This window comes from Myotis daubentonii, chromosome 17, assembly GCF_963259705.1.
Source record: "Myotis daubentonii chromosome 17, mMyoDau2.1, whole genome shotgun sequence".
NCBI classification, from domain to species: Eukaryota; Metazoa; Chordata; class Mammalia; order Chiroptera; family Vespertilionidae; genus Myotis; species Myotis daubentonii.
This window is the reverse complement of record NC_081856.1, coordinates 14586322-14607630: the sequence shown is the minus strand read 5'-3', so window position 1 is coordinate 14607630 and position 21309 is coordinate 14586322. Positions and strand designations below refer to the sequence as shown.

At 38.8% G+C, this 21309-nt stretch overlaps 1 protein-coding gene across 16 annotated transcripts in view; it reads right to left on the bottom strand.

The window, feature by feature from the left end:
- The window catches only part of STAU2 (staufen double-stranded RNA binding protein 2), a 231358-nt gene that overhangs the window by 187152 nt on the left and 22897 nt on the right, over positions 1-21309 (bottom strand). For 11 of the 16 annotated variants that reach the window (XM_059672849.1, XM_059672851.1, XM_059672850.1 and 8 more), the window contains 3 exons: positions 18539-18669; positions 12489-12648; positions 4079-4214 (listed from right to left, as the gene is read on the bottom strand). In XM_059672849.1, the coding sequence (XP_059528832.1) occupies positions 4079-4214; positions 12489-12648; positions 18539-18652 (410 nt within the window). In that variant the 5' untranslated portion in view covers positions 18653-18669. The remainder of the gene's footprint in view (positions 1-4078; positions 4215-12488; positions 12649-18538; positions 18670-21309) is intronic. The other 5 variants (XM_059672853.1, XM_059672852.1, XM_059672856.1 and 2 more) reach the window with 1 other exon arrangement.

Genomic DNA, 21309 nt, shown 5'->3' with positions numbered 1-21309 from the left:
GGTGAGAATAATCACCTCTTTTTCCTCCAGCGTCAGAAATGGGTGGGGGAGGAAAAGGCCTGGTTATGAGGTCCTCCTCAGGCCTCTGAATGAGTGCAGGTGGAGGAAGCTCATCAGGAAAGAACAGACTAAAAAAACAACAGAACAGCCTGGGCAATATCCAGTTATTGCTTAAGATTATTTTAAGTAGAAAACGAAAGGACCTTTTCAGAAATCCCTGGAAATGCTTCCTGTTTCTTAAACTCCTTCACCTTTCATTCCCTGCCTTACTGGAAGCTGCTGACTCACCTGGAATCTAACAGAAGCATCTCCTCGAAGCTTTGGCTCCGAGTTCCCGGTGACACACGCGGGTGGTGTCCTCTGCAAATGAAGCTCCTTGCGGTATCATAATTCTAACCGAGCAGCGGTGAGGTCTGGCCTTAGGGAGCCGAGAGCTTTTGTAAAACATGGCCTGGCGGCTTCCCTCCTTTCTTTTTGCCCTTTTAGTGACTCAGACCCTCCAAAAACCTGAAGGGAAAGCCCGCTTTATCCACTACATGGAAATGGCCGAAGGCACAACCCTTTGGAGAAGTCAAATCAAATCCTTGCAACTTCATGACAACCACAGAATCAGATCCTGAAACTAGGAATTGCCGACAAAGGAAAAATGTCAGCGTTCTTAGCAGAAGATGTGAAGCAGAAAAGATAAGATCCAAATCCCTGACCCCTGTCACATCCTCATTTCCCACCCCTCTGGCCCAATGGAGACACCAGCACTTAGGACACTGCTGCCGGGCACTCAGCGACCACAGGGCCTTTGCACTTGACGTTTCTCTGTCTGGAACGCCCTTCCTCCCTCCACTGCCATCCCCACTGCTCATTCCCTCTCTTCCTTCAGCTCTTTATTAACACTGTCACCATCTCAGTGAGTAACCACCTCTTACTGACGACTGTCTCCCCCTAGGACATGAGCTCCAAAGGACAGAGATTAATGTCAGAGGTCTCACTGCTTTCCCACCAGATTTCTTTCATTCGAAAGTAATAATTTATAATGTTATACGTCAATGATAGTACAACACGAAAATAAAAAATAGGCAATAAATTCACTAATCGAAAGTCTAGCAAAAGCCCAATATAGGATTATAGACATCAAAATCAATAAACATTTAAGTATAATGTCCTCATGAGTCTATTCGTTATAGCACATTAAAAGTTAACTATCTTGCAAACATAAAATAGGCGAGGTTCCTAACTCAGGTGGGCAGACAGGTCTATGGTGCTCAAGTAGGCAAGCAGTTTCATTTGTATTCGGTAAACTCAGACTGACAAGAGAGGGAACGGATATGTTACACGGAAGAAGAGAAAGTGAGGCGACCATACAACAAATGTGATGTCCCTCTTGCCTCCCACGCGGCGTAGACGCCACAGGATGCTCCGTGGTCGGAGAGGACACAGAGGGATGGAGCAGCACCCCAGGGAGCCGCAGGGAGCTAAGGTGTGGGCCACGGGGGCCAGGAAAGAAGGCAGATGCTCGGGAGGAGTACTTAGGAGGAGGCAACGGCCCACGATCACCACGTGCAGGTTTCGGCAGGGCAGGCAAGATAGGTGCCAGCTACCCATGGACAAGGGACATCACCACAGAGACCGGAGGAGCCAGAGCACAATGCAGGCCCCCAGACAGACACGAGGGCCCCCCTTCCCACCGGGACAGGAGAGTCAATTCCCCAGACACCCCTGGAGGAAGGGGGAGGGGCAGAAGTCTACGAGATTGTCTCAAAGGGTTTCCTCAGAGAACCTGAGCAATAGTTAAATGAGTTACTCACAATGTAAGTAGGACTAAATAGTAATTTTTCCATTACCAAGCAAATAAATATCTTCTCCTCACATCCGAGTCTGTGATATCAGTAAATATACGAAATGATTTGAAAAGCATCAGCAGCCCATCCAGAGATGCAACGATAATTATGTGACATGCTAGAGATATTAGCTAACACTACAATGGCAATTATAGCGCAATGTAAATGTGTCAAATCAATGTCCAACACCCTAAGCTTACACAATGTTACACAACAATTATACCTCAATAAAAAAATTTCAGAGCATCAGCAAATATCTGATCACATGTGAGAACTCCTTAGACATAAAAGTAGTGAAAGATATAACAAAAAAATAATTAACAGATTAGACCATGCAACATTTAAAACTGTAGTATATTACACAAAACAAACACAAAACTAGCCAATTTTTTTAAGCAGGAAAATTAAACAAAGAATTAATGTAATACCCCCAACACATAAACATTTGAAGATTGGTCAAGCACTGCAATACAAGTTAGCAAACTCAAAAAGACAAGTCAAAAAAAAAAAAAAAGCAATTAATAAATATTTGAAAAACTGTTCAGTCTCACAAGTAATCAATAAAACCAAAATCTAAAAACATTCCACTTTTTAACTGTCAAACAGGACAATGCGTTCAAACCCAATTTGTGTTGTCAGAATGCAATGGAATATACTGTAAGAAATTAGTAAAAACTTTAATGTAATTGGGCAAAACGATATTCTTTTAACCCAATACCCCCTTGCAGTAATGTATCTTAAAGAAATAATCAGTAATATAAACAAAAATCTGTATATAAAGACAGTTTACTGCAGCATTATTTATAACTATCATAAAAAGGGAAACCTAAATGATCAAAAGAGGTATGTTTTGTTTGTATACTTATAAAATATTCATTGTTTATACCTATGTATATACTTATAAAGTATACCTTGGCCAAAAAAAGCATTAATACCCATGAAAAAGATTTTTTGAAGATTAAAGATATGAAAAATGATCACTATATTAAGTGAAAAGAAGGCCATGTTACATATATGAGATGAACAAATTATGATATAGTCATACAAAGGAACAATATTCATCAATAAAAAGGAACATCATTATTCATCAATAAAAAAGAGCAAAACCCAACATGGATGAATCTGTAAAAAGAAACGTAAACAAAGAAACCAAGAAAAACATCACATAAAGTGAAAAAAGTCTGATACAGAAGAGTAAATACCGTATGAGTCTAGTTATATGAAGTTCAGTAACGGGGAAAACCAGCCTCTGGTGACAGAAGAGTGGTTACCTCAGGGAGGCGGGAGGAGGAAACTCCCAGGGGGGATGGTGACAAATGAGGATTCACCCAGGTAAAAAGTCATGAAGTAAACTATAATTACATATTACATAAATACAATAATCAAATAAAGTCATCAAGATGTACATTTAGGTCTGTACATTTTATCATTCACATAAACCTCCATGAAGTACTATAGAAATTGCATATTATGGGTAACTCCAATTTGGTTAAATATATTTATATGTAAAGTATAAAGTACACCAAAATATTAAAGGTGGTTAAATCTGGGATTGCAAATTATGTATAATTTCTTTTTAACTTTCTGCATTTTTCACATCCTCTATAATGAGTTAAATTACTTTCACAAATGACCAGGAAAAAAATTATAAACCTTTTTAAAAATCCTGCCATGCTTCTAAAACTGTTACTTCTAACTATCACAAAATTATGTCATGTACAGGAAGACTTAGTAAATCCTCCCAACAAATGTTTTGTAAATTATTAAAACTCTTTCAGGAGAGAAGTTAAGTAGGCTCTTACTCCTTTTCACAGTACTAAATTTCATTGATGTGTCCTATAATTTCATAGCTTTTATCCACCATGAAAAACTGTCTTTAAAAAAATCAGAAGCACTCATGCTTGCAATATATTCGGACAAAATAAGGAAAACACTAATTAAGCAAACCACCTGCTTGGTGAGGAAATGAGCAAGTCAACTGGGCGGTGAGCACTAGACTGTGGAATGACTTTAAAACACGGTCCCGCCCAAAGCAAACATAGGGGTCTCATGACTCAATAAACACCAGTTCCTGAAAACCAGTTATTTTTTAAGTGAAATATTCCTGTGAGTCTGATTTATCTAAGTCCCATGAAATACGCCTGAAGTCAATATTCTTTACAATGAAAACACTCCTTGAGTTTCAGACACGTTTACCGCATGCATAAACTAATAAATAAGAACAAAACCAGAAAGAGACACACCTCTGATTGTACATGCCCCGGAAGTTGTAATTAGCTCTGTAATTGGGGAAGGGCTTCGGATCCAGTGGCCTGTAGATGGCAGGCTCTCCCCGCTTCATGGCAAGCCCGTTCAGCTCCACCGTGGGAGTGATACTACCTGTGAAGACACACGTCAAAGGCACACAAGTGAAATATTTCCCTAATGAATCGTGCCAGCCCTATCTATATTACATGTAAACACCCTGGAAGTAGGTCTGCTTTTCTAAGGGAGTGCATAACCAGACTACATAAACAGGAAAATCGTTCCAAATGAAATCTGGAATCTGGGGTTTTGCAACCTTTTCTGTACAGTAATGAATGACCCAAAACTCAACTTTATAGTGATACTATTTCAAAACAAGGCAAACACAAGTTTTACAGATTGCTCAATTCAGATATTAAGAAAGTTTTGAATTTCATCATTACTTATCCCAGAAAACTTACAATTATCTAGTCATTAAACACCATCATCTGTGAATATTTTTACTTATATTTGGCAATCAAGCAACTAAAATTAGCAAGGAACACAGTCATCAGTAACTCTTGGATTTGTCTAACGAAAATAAATTTTGAATTTTTTCTATAACCAACAGGACAAAGGAATACAAGTATGTAATGCTTTCTGTAGATAATCTTCATAGATACACACGGAAGCATGCATGGATGAAGTGATATATCTGAGATTAGTTTCACAATAACTCAGAGGAGAGAGATAAGAAACAAAATTGGCCCTGGCTGGTGGTCTCAGTGGTTAGAGCGTCGGCCTGTGCACTGAAGGGTCTTCGGTTCGATTTCCTGTCAATGGCATATACCTTGGTTTCAGGTTCAATCCCCGATGCCCCTTCTGGTCAGGGTGTGTGCAGGAGGCAACCAACTGATGTGTGTGTGTGTCTCTCTCTCATTGATGTCTCTCTCTCTCTTTCTCTCTCTCTCTCTCTCTTCCTCCTTCCCTCCCTTCCACTCTCTCTAAAATGCATTGGAAAAAATATCCTTGGGTGAGGATTTAAAAAAATGAAACAAGCTGGGGATGGGTACAGAGATATTCACTATCTTATTCTCTCTATTCTAGTACAAGTTCGAATAATTATATAATGAATAATACACAATATAAAATTATTATGTCGTTATTTTAAGTACCAAAAGAAGTTATTTAATAAAATATATGTACATATGTTCCATGTAACAAATCACAAAAATAAATCTAAAGCTTTCCTAGAAAGTAAAATTTATTTGCAATGTAAATTCTGTGCACAGTACGTTTAAGACTCCATTCATCACATACAAAATTGGGTCCAGTTCCTGCCACAGTGAACCCAGGGCCGGCACAGAGCACCAGCAAAGGGGTGGGGCTGACCCAAATGCACTCCTGGCAGCCAGGCCACGAGCAACCCACCAAGACTCAAGAACCTGCTCACTGGGTCTCATCGCTAAAGAATTCGTGTGAAACCACGGAAGAGTTTAAAGGAACAAGGATAAACCAAGGTTAAGAAGAGGGGAAAATATAGGGGGTGAAGGACAACGGAAGAGGTGGGAAAGAATAAGCAAAAAAAGCAAAGTTAATAGATTGAATTAGTCCAAATCCCTAATTTAATCCATATGCACGGGGCAGAGGAAGAGAAAGTCAAGCATGAAGGAATTTCCTTTTGTCTTTCATTCATTCAGCATTTTACAAACCTTAAGCATACAGCTCCAGGAATTACTACACATGTAAACACTCATGTGACCTCCACTCAGAACAAGATACGAACGTTTCCATCACCTGGAAAGTTCCTCAGGCCATTTTCCAGTCAGGACCTACCTCCCCAAGTTACCCATTCTGACCTCTGTCATCATTGATCAGTTTTGTCCTTCGAAGCTGAATATGAATCCTTCTGTCTTGCTTCTTTCACTCGACATAATGATTTTTATTGAATATATCAACATTTTAAACTATATTTCATCACTGAATATTCCAATGAATGAATATACCAGTTTATCTAATCTGCTATCGATGGGACACCTGGGATTGTTTCCAGTTTGGGGCTATTAAGTGAAAAGCCACCTTGAACTTTTTAAAATAAGTTCATACACTCATTTCTCCTGGGTGTGTATACTAGCAGTGGATCTGCGAGGTCACAGAGTAGGTTTATATTTAACTTTATTACGGACTGCGTAACAGTTTTCCAAAGATTTTTATCAACAACAAAGTGCAGTCTGCCTTTAAAAGCTTACCATTTTCTTCAGGAAGACTTCAGTTTAATAATTAACATGTAAATTAGGTGTAAGATTTATGTCATTTCGAGTTCTCCTTTGCAATAATCGCACAGACACCAACAGCCTCAAGGTCACAGAGGGTCTTGGTGAAAGGAGAGAAGGTGAGCAGAAACGCACAAACTGTGCTGAAAAGGTTCCTCTCGTCTAGAGGAAAGTAGCTCCTACTGTTTCACCAAGAACTAGACTAAGGCACTGATGTTTTCCCATAAAACACTCAAAAAGTAACTTCAAACTCTGAGATACCTCCAGGTAATGCTCAGTACCATTACTTTCAGCATATGCCAGTTGGGCACAGGCTACATAAAGATAATCGTGACACAGGAATCCTCATGTATGATACGGCTATAAACAACACTATAAACACAGGATCCTTTTTCAGTGGTTTTTAGCCACTTTAAAGGAAATTTCTACATTTATCAGTGATTAATATAAAAAGGCTAAGTAATAAGATATACAAACGTCTATAGCTACAATCGTTGATTTCTAATGTGTGACAGGTAGAAGAAAATTGCCACATATTACTGACACTTGAGGCCACAGCTTTGTAGGAAGTTATTACAGTCCCTAGAACATAGCAGTTACTCAATAAATATTTGTTGAAAGAATTAATGGATTCCAGGCTCCTTGGAGAACTGGCTGGCACCAGCGTTAGGGCCAGGGCCAGGAAAATGCAGGTCGGCCTAGAACAGCTATTGTACCAGAAAGTAAGAAATGATCAAAGAATGAGGGGGAAATAGCAGAAGGACACAGGGATTAACTAGAAGGGGCCATACCACTGGCCAAATCTGGGACAAGTTGAGAATCAAAATAAATAATGACAGATTGCAAGCCTCTAAGTAAAAGAGGAATGCAGGTATCTGTGGTGACATACATAAATACACAAATGAAAAAAGGGGGGGAAGAAAAGCTCTTGGGTAGAATGCCAACTATTAAATCTAAAAAGAATATTGTAATTTAAAAATCACCCTTTGGGAAAGAATATTTCTGTTGTTTTAAATCACAAAAGAGCCCTGGCCGGCTTGGCTCAGTGGATAGAGCATCAGTCTGCGGAATGAAGGGTCCCGGGTTCGATTCCGGCCAAGGGCACATGCCTGGGTTGTGGGCTCAATCCCCAGTGGGGGGCGTGCAGGAGGCAGCCGATCATTGATGTTTCTATCTCTCCTCCCTTCCTCTCTGAAATCAATAAATACATTAAAAAAAATAATAAATAAATAAAAATCACGAAAGAAAAAAAATCACTGTGGTGCCTGGCCAGTGTGGCTCAGTGATTGAGTGTTTCGAACCCATGCAACAAGAGGTCACTGACTTGGTTCCCTGACAGAGCACATGCCCGCGTTGCAGGCGGGATCCCCAGCAGGGGCATGTAGGAGGCTGCCATCGGTGGTTCTCTCTCATCGTTGATGTTTCTGACTCTCTCCCTTCCTCTCTGAAATCAATAAAAACATATTTTTAAAAAAGAACATCCTTTCATTGTTGCTGCAATTCACTATTCAATTTGGCCAAAACTCTGTTGGTTTCTTTAGTGTGTCTAATTGATGCCTAAATAGCTTTCTCATTTTTTCCAACAGATCTAGAAACAGAAGCTTGTGATGCAAGAACACCTACCTTTTTTGTGGCATTCATCAACTTCTGGCCTTAATTCATCTTCTGATGTGATTTAAGCATGAGCACGTGCCTAACCATGACTCAGCCATTGCAATCCTACGCACATCCCCAACAGAGATGTATGTGTACAAGAACCATCACCACAGTATTAGTTCTACATAACAGCCCCAGCTGGAAACAATCTAACTGCCCATCAATCGTACAATGACTAAGTAAACTGTGGGATATTCAGGCAACGGGACACTATAGAGCAGTGATGGCGAACCTATGACACGCGTGTCAGAGGTGACACGCGAACTCATTTTTTTTGGTTGATTTTTCTTTGTTAAATGGCATTTAAATATATAAAATAAATATCAAAAATATAAGTCTTTGTTTTACTCTGGTTGCAAACATCAAAAAATTTCTGTATGTGCCAAAACCGGTTTGGCTCAGTGGATGGAGCGTCGGCCTGTGGACTGAAGGGTCCCAGGTTCGGTTCCGGTCAAGGGCATGTACCTGGGTTGCGGGCACATGCCCAGTGGGGGATGTGCGGGGGGGCGGCTGATCGATGTTTCTCTCTCATCGATGTTTCTGACTCTCTATCTCTCTCCCTTCCTCTCTGTAAAAAATCAATAAAATATATTTTAAAAAAAAAATTTCTGTATGTGACACAGCACCAGAGTTAAGTTAGGGTTTTTCAAAATGCTGACACGGCGAGCAGGGTTCGCCATCCCTGCTACAGAGCAATGGAATAGTACGCTGTTAAGCACAGCACAGATCATTCTCACAAGCACGACGGTGAGAAAAACGAGCTCTCTGGCGGATGGCTCCGGAGGAGGCACAGTGAGCCTAAGGCGGCAGAAAGCAGAGCCATGCTCCCTGTGGAGTTGCGTAACCACTGGGAAGGGCTGGGGCTCTGGTAGAGCCTGTGGAACTGGAAAAGCGACCAAAGAGCCAAGACCCATCAGGGCTCTCCATACATCGATGCGTGCACTTGCCGTTGCATCGATTACACTCCATTTTAAAAGCTTACCCCCCAAATCTACTCCTCTCGGCTCACTGCCACTTCCAACAGTGGAAATGCATCCCCACTGGCCCTCAGGCTCGGTCCTGCTTCCTTCCTCTGGCTCCCTGGCTGCTGTGCCTCCTGCAATAACCCTTGAGGTGGGCCTGACCCAGAGCTCGGCACACACACTCTCGCTCCATTCACACACCCACCCTGGCGAGCACTGCACTCGCCCGGCGGCAGCCACGGGGCCGGCGGCAGCCACGGGGCCGGCGGCAGCCACGGGGCCGGCGGCAGCCACGGGGCCGGCGGCAGCCACGGGGCCGGCGGCAGCCACGGGGCCGGCGGCAGCCACGGGGCCAGGAACTCCTGTCCTGCTCCCTTCCGGCCGCCACTCCCAACACAGCGCAGGGGCAGACAGAACTCAATGCACATGCGTTTCTTTTCTTCTTTCTTCACCCATAAACTATGGCAGGGGGTTCCTAACTGATCGTGTTTTAGTATTTTCTGCCTTCCATTTTCATGTCAAATTGAACTTTCTAAGATGCTTTTTTAAACATATCATCCACCAGCTCGTAAACATTAATCCACCAAACTACCTAAGTCCTCCTTTAACATCGTCCATAGGGTCTTCGACTTTAAGCTACATGGAAACCTGTATGCGGAAGCCAATTCCCCAGAGGCTAGTGATATGCACGAGAGCGAACTTCCTGCAGCACCTAATGAAACGAGGTAATTGAGGACCTGCTGTGTGGATGAAACTTAATCTCCTAAAGCTGGCGCTCAAGTCCATCACAATCCACTCCCTGAATACATCTTCAGTCTTTTATATATATACTAGAGCAGTGATGGCGAACCTTTTGAGCTCAGCGTGTCAGCATTTTGAAAAACCCTAACTTAACTCTGGTGCCGTGTCACATATAGAAATTGTTTGGTATTTGCAACCATAGTAAAACAAAGACTTATATTTTTGATATTTATTTTATATATTTAAATGCCATTTAACAAAGAAAAATCAACCAAAAAAATGAGTTTGTGTGTCACCTCTGACACGTGTGTCATGGGTTCGCCATCACTGTACTAGAGGTCCAATGCAGAAAATTCATGCATTGGGGGGGGGGGGGGGGGGGGGGCCTCAGCCTGGCCTGCGCCCTCTCGCAGTCCGGGAGCCCTCGGAGGAGCGGGCCTAAGCCAGTAGTCGGACATCCTTAGCACTGCCGCGGACGTGGGAGAGGCTCCCACCACCACCACTGTCTTGCCAGCTGTGAGCCCAGCTTCTGGCTGAGCAGCACTCCCCCTGTGGGAGCACACTGATCACCAGGAGGCAGCTCCTGCATTGAGTATCTGCCCCCTGGTGGTCAGTGCGTGTCATAGCAACCAGTCATTCCACCATTCGGTCAATTTGCATATTAGCCTTTTATTATATAGGATATATTTTTTTAATTGATTTCAGAGAGAAGAAGGGAGAGGGAGAGAGAGAAACATCAAAGAGAGAGAAACATCAATCAGCTGCCTCCCTCATGCCCCCTCCCGGGAATTGAGCCTGCAATCTGGGCATGTGCCCTGACCAGGAATCGAACTGGGACCTTCTGGTACATGGGACCACACCAACCTACTGAGCTACACCAGCCGGGCTACATCTTCAGTCTTATCTCGTAATGGTCACTTACCTGTTCTAACTAAAAACCATCTACAACTTTTTAAAAAACAAACCAATTGTCCAGATCCCAATTCCAATGCCTTTCCTCAGAGTAGAGTCTTCCTTCCTCTCCTCCATGCCTGCCCACACTCCAGTCAAGGCCCACATCTCACCTCAACTACCTCCAGTCATGTTACCATGACTTACAGCACCAATGGCTATTATTATTCACTTTACCGCTGAGTTATGTGTCTTAGGTAAATGACCATAAAATCTTACATTTTATATACTTCTTAGATCTATGTATACAAGTTCTTAACAAACAGAAGTAGTGGTGGCATCCTAATGATAAACCAGTAATCTAAAGAGATTTTAAAAATTGAATAAGTAGGTAGCCTCTTATCAACTTCAAACTGAACAGGTTTTTTTTCTTTATTATAATAATAGTTTGGCTTCTTTAAACTTACTTCAGAAATACTAGACTCAGCTGGACAGAAGCCAAAGGCCTAGCAATAGGAAAGTCACGGAGTTCTGGAAAGAATAGTCCTTGCAAAAGGAGATTGTCTTATTAACAGGTGCCACGTGAGCACAAAAAGTGTCTGACTTGATTACAAACATAAGTGTGTAAACTATAATTAAACAGATTATAGGGTCACTGTTGGCAGGCAAAATGTCTTTTTGTACTCCACCACAAAAACACCTAACGCAATACGGGTCAGAGGTAACCACTTGAATTAATAAGTTAACAAATAAGTAAAGGGATGTAGGGCGGGTACTGAATTTCTGAAACTTCATTAATTTGATGTTGTGAACTGCACTACGTCCAATACAGGTTTGCCTCTTCCCAATAGATTACTGGACATATAATGTTGTTGGCATATATGCAGAACAACTTTTTAAAATTATTAGTAGGAACCCTGGCTGGTTTGGCTCAGTGGACAGAGCGTCAGCCTGTGGACTGAGGGTCCCAGGTTCGATTCCGGTCAAGGGCGCATGCCCGGGTTGAGAGCTCGATCCCCAGTGGGGGGCATGCAGGAGGTAGCTGACCAATGATTCTCTCTTATCATTGATATTTCTCTCTCTCCCTCTTCCTACCTCTCTGAAATCAATAAAAGTATATTTTAAAAAATTATTAGTAGGAGCTTAAAATTAGAACATTCATTGTATTAAATACAGTTGGGGTTGCTTTTTTTTTTATTTGTGGGTTTTTTACTAAATTTCATAAAAATGTCCTAAACTGAATATCAATCATTTCAACACCAACAAACAGAGTAAGAAGATGCTTAGGCTAATTTTATAATTTTTTATTAATCTAAAAAAAGAGTAACCATTTTAATTATTAAATTTTATATGATATATTTAAAAAGAAAAAAATGATTATTTCTATCTTAACTTTAGGAAAAATTTCAATCTTATTTCTGTTCTTTGTATCCAAATTTCTTTTCGCCCAAGATTAAAAAATAAGTAATGGCCCTGGCTGGTGTGGCTCCTTCGGGCATCAGTCCCATGAACTGAAGGGTTATTGGTTTGATTCTGAAAATTCCTGGTCACGGTACATACCCAGGTTGTGGGCTCAACCCCTGGTGGGGGGCATGCAGGAGACAACCGATAGCTGACATCGATGTTTCTCTCCCTTCCTCTGTCTCTCTCAAAAAAAAAATCAATAATAAAAAATATTTTTAAAAAAAGAAAGAAAAAGTCAGTAATGCACCATGATAGTACCCACTAAGGCAACATTTTTAATTAATTACAATTACCTTCTTCATTCTCTCACGCGCAGTTCTCATCCACCCGTCTTTCTCATCTGTACTATTCACACACCTGCTGACTACACAACTGGCCTGCTGGAACGGACAGAGACGGCACACAGAACACACAGCAGGACAGCGGAGGTGAGTCTGCCATACCTGGGTTACTATTCACATTACTTCTGGGTGGTTTCTGAACTGGCTTGGGGAGTGTCGATTCAGTCAAAGCTTTACCAGCAACAGCCTGCTGGGCCTTCTTGATACTGCTCCCTTCCGATTCCCATGTCTGCTCACCGAGGCTCAGCTGCACTGAGAACATCTTAGAAAAACACAGAGAGGAAGGAAAGCATTAAAAGTTTTCAGGAAATTAAAAAAAAAGGAGACAAAGGCACTACTCGTTGAAATATTTTAAGCAATAAAAAGAATATTTAAAAAAAAAGTTTTCAGGAAATCAAATGTGCTATCCGAGAGAAAAATAGATACATCACAGAATCAACATTTTAGAGCTAGAGGTCCCTTACAGATCATTTGCAACAAAATTGTTATGATTCTACGTTGTGAAAGAATTTTAAGAGCTTGGGCCAAATCTGTTCTGTCCTATCCAAAGGCTGAAAGGCATACATGTACATTTGGGGTAGAAAAGTCAAAAGAAATCATGTCCCTAAAAAGGATCATGCTGTTAATGCCATTCAAATAGTCCTCAAAAAAGTAAAGTACAAAGAGTTCAGCGAAACTGTAAGGGAACCCAAAAGGCCCTGTGTCTGTAACACTTTATAAAATTAAATTCTTTAAACTCACACTTGGCATGATCGAGTCAGTAAGTCAGGCAATCCTATCAAATGTTATGTCACCAAGATACTCTCAATCCTCCACAACCAACATTTAACCCGTCACCAAAATCTGTCCATTATTTCTCAAACCTCTCTGTCTGCGTTGGAGTCAGACTTTCATCATCGTTAGCTCAGACATAATAATCTCCCACCTGATTTCTGCTAAAACTATCTTCCTAAAACTCAAATCCAATTGCATCACCCCAACCAACAGCAGGTTAAAACTCTTTAACTGTTCCCGCCCCAGCTGCTCCCACCTGTCAGTCTTCACTTCACACCCTAACCTTCCATTCACACCATATTTCTATATGAGCCCCAAACCTACTGCTCACCTTGAGAATTTAGAATCAAGTTACAGGATACGAACACAATCCACTATTTTAGTCCACATATAGCTTAGTACTCTCTAGGAATACAAAGTATTAACCCCAAATACTTTTCAATTAAAAAGAAATAATCACAGGAAGGAAGTCAGGCAGAAAATACCTTAGCCAAGTGACTAAGTTCAATCATCAAGAATCACACAAACTGACATCATGAACCTCCTGATAGGACCCAATGAGAAAATTGAATATCCTTGACCAAAAATGTTTCACCTGAATCTAACCACAGGGAAACAATCAGATGATGGTATATGCTATAAGATAACTGGACTATACTCTTCAAAAATAACAATGTCATGAAAGGAAAAAAAACAAAACAAAAGAATAATAGCTATTATAGATTAAAGGATGCTCAAGGAACATGAATGCATATGATCAAGTACAACAAATGACCCTTGATTGGATGTGTAGTTGGAAGACAAAAAAGTAGAAAAGGCATTGAGAGAACAACTCAGGAAATTTGACTGTGGACTCTACATGTATCAAATAATATGTTCAGTCAGAGTCAAATTTCTTAAGTGATGATACAGTATTGTGGTTAGTAGAAGAATGTCTTTGATCTTTTACAAGATAGATAAATAAGAACATTAACAGTAGCCCTGGCCAGTGTGGCCCAGTTGGTTGAGCGTCGACCCAAAGGTCTCCAGTTAGATTCAGGATCAGGGCATATGCCCGTGTTGCAGGCTCAATCCCCAGTAGCGGGTGTGCAGGAGGCAGCCGATCAATGTTTCACTCTCATATCGATGTTTCTTACTCCCTCTCTCTTCCTTTCTCTCTAAAATCAATAAAAACATATTTAAAACAAAAAACTGATAAAATTTTTAAAAATCTATGAAGCAAAGACTAATAGAACTGTGAAGAGAAACAGAAAACCGACAATTAAAGTCAGAGATTCAATGCCCTCTCTCTCAATAACTGATCTAACAATTATCAAGCAGACAATCTCAGAGAATTTATTAGACTTGAACTACACTCAATGAACATAACCTGAATGATATTTTTAGAACACTCTACCCAAAAGAACAGAATATACATGAGTTTCAATTTCTCATAAAACATTTACCAATTTCTAGCACTAAATGCCTATACTAGAAAAGAAGCAAGAGATCAAATAAGTTAATTTCAGCTTCCATCTTAAGGAATTGGAGAAAGCAGAGCAAATTAAATCTAAAGTAAACAGAAAAGAATTAATAAAGATAAAAGCAAACATTAACAAAACAGTAAAACAATACAGAAAAAAACTCAATAAAACTAAAAGCTATTTTTTTGCAAAGATCAATGAAATTGGTAAACCTATAGCCAGACGAATCATGAAAAAAAGAGAAGACACAAATTTCCAATATCAGGAATAAGAGAGGTAACATCACTACAGAGTCTTTAAAGTATTGAAAGATAACAAGTGAACATTTTCTAATTTTATGCCAATAAGCTCAACAACCTAAATTCCTTGAAAGACACAATAACTAAAGCTCATTCAAGAGGAAATAGGTAACCCCAATAGCCCCCATATATGTTAAAGAAAATTAATATGTATTTAAAACTCTTTCCACAAAGAAAACTCCAGACCCAGATGGTTTCAATAACAAATTCCACCAAATGTTTAAGGAAGAAATAATACCAATTTATACAAACTCTTCTAAAAATTGAAGGAAGACTCCCCAACTTATTCTATGAAGCCAACATTACCTTGATACCAAAACCCAGAGTATGATACTACTGAAGAAAACAAAACTACAGACTATCTCTCTCACACAACTAAACATAAAAATTCCTTAACAAAATATTACCAAATGGAATCCATCAATATAGAACTGAGATAATACATTTTAACCACGTGTTTTATTCTAGGAATGCAAGGGTGGTTTCTACACTTGAGAATCAATGTAATTCACAATGTCAAAAGATGAAAAACAAAAAACCATAGGACTATCTCAATCAATGTAGAACCATATGACAAAAATCAACATCTATTCAGGTTAAAAACTCTCAGGAAATGGTAATTATAAAAGAATTTCCTCAATCTATTTAAAGGCAGCTACCAAAAAAAAGCTATATATAACAGCACAATTAATGGGGGGGGGGGGGAGATTTTAAATGGCTGCCCATAAGATCAGGAACAAGATAGAGATATTGGCTTCCGTAACTTCTATTCAACATTGTACTGTAAGTTCTAGCCAATGCAATTAGGGAAGAATAAATAAAGAACATTCAGATTGGAAAGTAAGATTTAAAATTGTCTTTATTCACAAATGGCATGTGGAACATCCAACAGCATAAAAAAATAAAAAAAAAAGCTACTAAAACTGATAAGTGAGTTTAACAAGACTTGCAGGCTACTAGATCCGTATATAAAAACCAGTGTATTTTTATAGGACAGCAATGATAAATAAAAACAAAATAGAAACTAAAATATAAAAAACAATACCACTTATAATAGCATCAAAAATATGAAATACTTAGGATAAACCTAAAGATGTAAAATACCTGCTCAATGAAAACTACAAAGCATTTCTGAAAGAAATTAAAGAGTAAATAAATGAGAGATACATTTTGTGGATGGATTGGGAGATTCAATGTTTCTAATATCTTCATTTTTGCCAAATTGAGCTATAGATTTATGTCAATTCTATTCAAAATAACATGTTTTACAGAATGGAAAGCTGACTTTAGAATTCATATGAAAATGCAAAGGCTGTAAAATAGCCAAAACAATTCTGAAAAGGGACCAAATTGGAGGGCTAATACTATGCGATTTCAAGACTTACAAAGGTACAGTAATCAAAACAGCCCAGCATAAAGATAGAAAAAACAGATCAACAGAACAGAGTCCAGAATTAAAGAAACACATATACGGAAAGCTGATTTGTGATAAAGGGGCACAGGCAATGCAGTGGAGAAAGAATCAACTATTCAACAACAATAAAATCAAAAGCTGTTGGTTTTATAGAATCTGGACGTTGTTCCATATCTCACATCACATAAAAAAATTAAGTCAGAATGGCAGACCTAAATGTTAAGACTTAATGTCAAACCTAAAACTATAAAACATCTAGAAGCTAAGATAGAAGAAAATCTTCTGATCTCTGATGAGGCAAAGATTTCTTAGATATGATACCAAAAGCACAATCTATCTGAGAACAAATGGATGTCAGGGAATTAATCAAAATTAACAACTGCTCTTTGAAAGGCACTGTTAAAAAAAGAAAAGATAAGACTCAGACTAGAAGGGAATATTCGCCAAGCACATTAATGAAGGACTTGTATTCAGAATATGTAAAAAGTGGTATCACAGCATATGGCAGAGGAGAAGGCTGCAGTGCAGGAACAGTGAGTATCATGTAGCAAATACTCAATAATTATTTTACCAAGGATTTTTTTAAAATCCTATACATAACTGCCCTGGACGGCTTGCTCAATGGTTAGAGCATCAGCCCATGCACCAAAGGGTCACAGGTTTGATTCCCGGTCAAGGGCACATACCTGGGTTGCGGGTCTGTGTCACTCTTGACTTTACACAATGGAAGGAAAGCTCATTTTGACTCTTTTAGCTTGAAGTCAGATTGTAAATTTGGATTAAGTTATTTTCATGAATTTTATGTTAAAATTTAAGTTCAATCCCTGGTCAGGGCATGTGGAGGCAACCAATCAATTTCTCTCTCAAGTCAATATTTCCCTCTTTCTTTCTCCTTTCCCCCCTCCCTCCCTCTCTCCCTTCCACTCTCAAAAAAAAAAAAAAATCAATGGAAAAAATATCCTCAAGTAAGGATTAACAACAACAAAAAATCCTATGCATGCCCACCAGCATGGCTCAATGGTTGAGCACTGACCTATGAGCCAGGAGGTCACGGTTCAATACCCGGTCAGGGCACATGCCCAGATTGCATGCTTGATCCCCAGTGTGGGGCGTCCAGGAAGCAGCCAATCAATGATTCTCTCTCATCCTTGATGTTTCTCTCTCTTGCTCTCCCTTCCTCTCTGAAACCAATAAAAATATTTTTAAAAAAAAGAAAGGGGTATGAATTAACGGGCATGAAAGAGGAGATATGATTAGGGAGATAGATCAAGGCCAAAACCTTCTTCTCTAAACAAAAGAAATTATGTAAATCATTGCCCAGAATCCTTCATAAAAGCCTCTAATAGAAAACAAAATTGATGGATTTTAATTTCATCTTATTTTCCTTCTTTAAAGGAGATGCTAGAAAACAATTTAATAACCCAAGAGCTAGCTGCTTTACAAAAATAAACCAGCTTTTACAGAATCAATGCCTCCACATTCTATACAAAAATTGATGACCATTATCATAATCTTTAATATCCAAGATTTAAAATGTACCAAAGGATTTTTATGCACAACTGAGACTTTTTTAAACAGATGAGAATTCAAACCCATATGCACTAGCTACAGATTTCTTTGTAACAGGTATATATGTAAACATACATGTATAAGGCTATATATGGAAATATAAGTTGTTTTTCCATTTAAAAGAACAACATTACAAGTGAATGCACAGATAGTAACAATACTGGTTATACAACTTCTATAAATGGTGAGTCTCGGAATTAAACAACGGAAAAGATGCCTCACTTCTAGGTAACCATCGCTGTACTCGCAGTGTTACTGCAGCAGCTGTGATTTAACGGAAAGAGCACTACACCTGGGAGCCAAAGAACACATTGTCAATGTTGACACGGGCATTTATGAACTATTACGCAAGTCATTTAACTTTTCTGTGCCTGAGTTTCTTAGTTCATAAAAAGAAAATCAAAAAGCCGTATCTCATGTGATTTGGGGAAGTACTGTTATCTACGTTTTGTAAACCATAAAAAGCTACAAAGCTGTCCAATTACAGACTTCAAAATATTTTTAATATGGAACTAAGAGCCTTCAGGACATCTGCCGCCCCCACCCCCAAAAATGAAGCACAATGAAAACCTGAGATGATAAATCTGATAGACTTTGAGAAGCGTGTCTCACCGCCTGGCTTCGTAACCTTACCTTCGCGTGAGCGGGCCCTCTTTCTCTCAGAAGTTTATACTGGGGTTGGACTCTATTGAAACGGGCTAACTCATTTACCAGACACATTGGCGTTTTCTCTTTGGGTTTTGCCATTTTATCTTGGAGAGAAGCTGTAAATAAAAAGGCTGTGAAGTTTTTGTCACTCTTGACTTTATACAATGGAAGAAAAGCTCATTTTGACTCTTTTAGCTTGAAGTCAGATTGTATATATGGATTAAGTTATTTTCATGAATTTTATATTAAAATTTCAAATCATCTAATGCCTTCCATTACATGCAACAGAAATATGAATCACATTTTAAACACTACATTAAGGTAACTTTTTCCTAAGTACTGAGGTTGCTCTCTCTATACATATATGTTAACAGCATGCTTAAAGATTTTTAAATAATATAGGATAATAACAATTTCTAACTTATCTTGTAACTTTTCTTTCCTCTTAAAAAATTTCAGCATAAACATATAATCCTCCTGGTCCTTATTACTATAAAACTCAGTATCTTCTCATCTTGAGGCAGCATATTAATTGAAAAGCTCTAGACTTGGGAATCAAATCCTAAATTTAAGTACTAGTTTTTTCAACTACTATTTCATAATAACTTCTTTTTATTTATTTAAACAAAATTTTGAAAGTATAAGTAGAAAGAATAATTTAACAAATGCCTACGTCCTTAGCATCCAGAACTGAAATTAACATTTTCCATGTTTCCTTTAAGTCTTATAAAAAAAAAACCAACAGCAACAGTATTAACTTACAGTTAAGTTCCTTTTATCTAGAAACCAAAATTATATGAATTCAGAATATATCCCTCTAGGATATTTTAAATATATTTAAATGCATGCATATCCAGGAAGAAATACAGTCTTGATATATATGGCTTTATAGCCACATAAATAGTAATAATATATCTTTTCCATAACTTTCTTCACTCTTCATTATGTTTTTGCGATTGTAACTTACATAGATTCAGTACGTCACTTTTAACTGCGGTATAATTTCCATCACAAGATCATATCCATTTCTTAACCCACTCCCCTACCGACAGAGATTTAGATTGCTTCAAACTCTTCACTCGCACAGGTAAATATGCGCTACCAAGTGGCACTGAGAATGACTGTAGCCAATTACCTTCCCCGGCAACATGTAATTACCGTCTCTCTCAATCCTGAAAACACACGGTATGGTCGGGTATTTTAATTTTGATAATCTAATATCTGACAAGTAGTATCCCATTATTGTCCCCCTACCCACCCCTCTTTTAATTTGCATCCACACATTGCAAGTGAGGCTACTCATCCTCTCATGTTATTGATCATTTGGGTTTCCTCTTCTGGGAATTGCTTCTGTCCTTTCTATTGATCATTTTGTATATGTAATATTTTTTTAAAAAACTACTAATCAATCTTTATGGACTGTGCTTTTCAGGCCTTAGGAAATCCTTTCCTAACCTGCAAGGTCTTAATGATTTTCACTTAAATTTCCTAAGCCTTCTCTTCTTTATCTGCAAAGTAAAGGCAATAAATCTATCCTACTTAACTCACAGGCTGTTATGAGGTTAAGATTTTTAAATGTATGGTATCCTAAATTATATTACAGCTTCAGAAATTTTCCTAATACCATATTAAGTTATTTTACCCTATGTTTTTCCTTCTTCTCACTTACAGACACATTAGCTGCATTTTAGTTTTTCTTTCATCTCCCATGAATCAGTGTTACACCATGCACGTGGATTGCTTCCTGCTCAAACTGGAGTCACAATGTACGGAGAACACATTAAATGAATGGAAACAACTGGTTTTAGGAACTTCATGTTCAAATGTTATATGGCAAGACCTAATGTAGAAAATGGTATTCTTTTAACTTTTTAATGCTCTTTACAGGACCAATAAATTCATATAATAACTCTATCACAATCATTATGATTAAGAAATGATTTATAGGAAAACTACATAAATACCTAAAAGAGTAGAAGTAAAAGGAAAGAGAATCTAAGAAATCAACTATAGAGCCAATACAGACGACAAGTGATTCTACAATTAAACCATTCTAAGTGGCTTGCAAGCCAAAAAAACAAAACAAAACAACAACCTAGTAATCATTATTGTTTGGATCAACACAAAAAAAAACAAAAGTCAAGGGGGTTTTGAGGAAACCTGCATTTTACTTAGCCCATTGGGTAGCATTCAGATAAACATGTCATAAATGGTTCCGGAAACAGTCATTGTATCAAACACAAGGTGACCTGGGGCTATAATCAGTTTTGGTACAAGCATACTATGATATTAAATACTCAAGTACAACAGATAACACAGCTACCTAAACATCAAAAACAAAAGCCAAACAAAAAACGACAAATTTATTAAAAATGAGAAAATATTAAAGTCTGGTAAGAATCAGGCAATTTTGCATAACACTGAACTAGTATCTGTGCTGTTAGTGTACAATGTTGATAACTCAGCAATGCTGCACATTCATCTGTTACAATGGCAAAGCTTCTAGGAACATGGCAAGCACAATGTGACAGCTTCACAGTACGAAAAGGGTGGTTTTTTCAAATATATTTTCATTGATTTCAGAGAGGGAGAGAAAGAGAAACATCAATGATGAGATCATCACTGATTGGCTGCCTCCTGTACGCCCCCTACTGGGGATTGAGCCTGCACCCCGGGCATGTACCCTGACCTGGAATCAAAACGTGACCTCCAGGTTCAGAGATCAACGCTCAACCACTGAACCATGCCACCCAGGC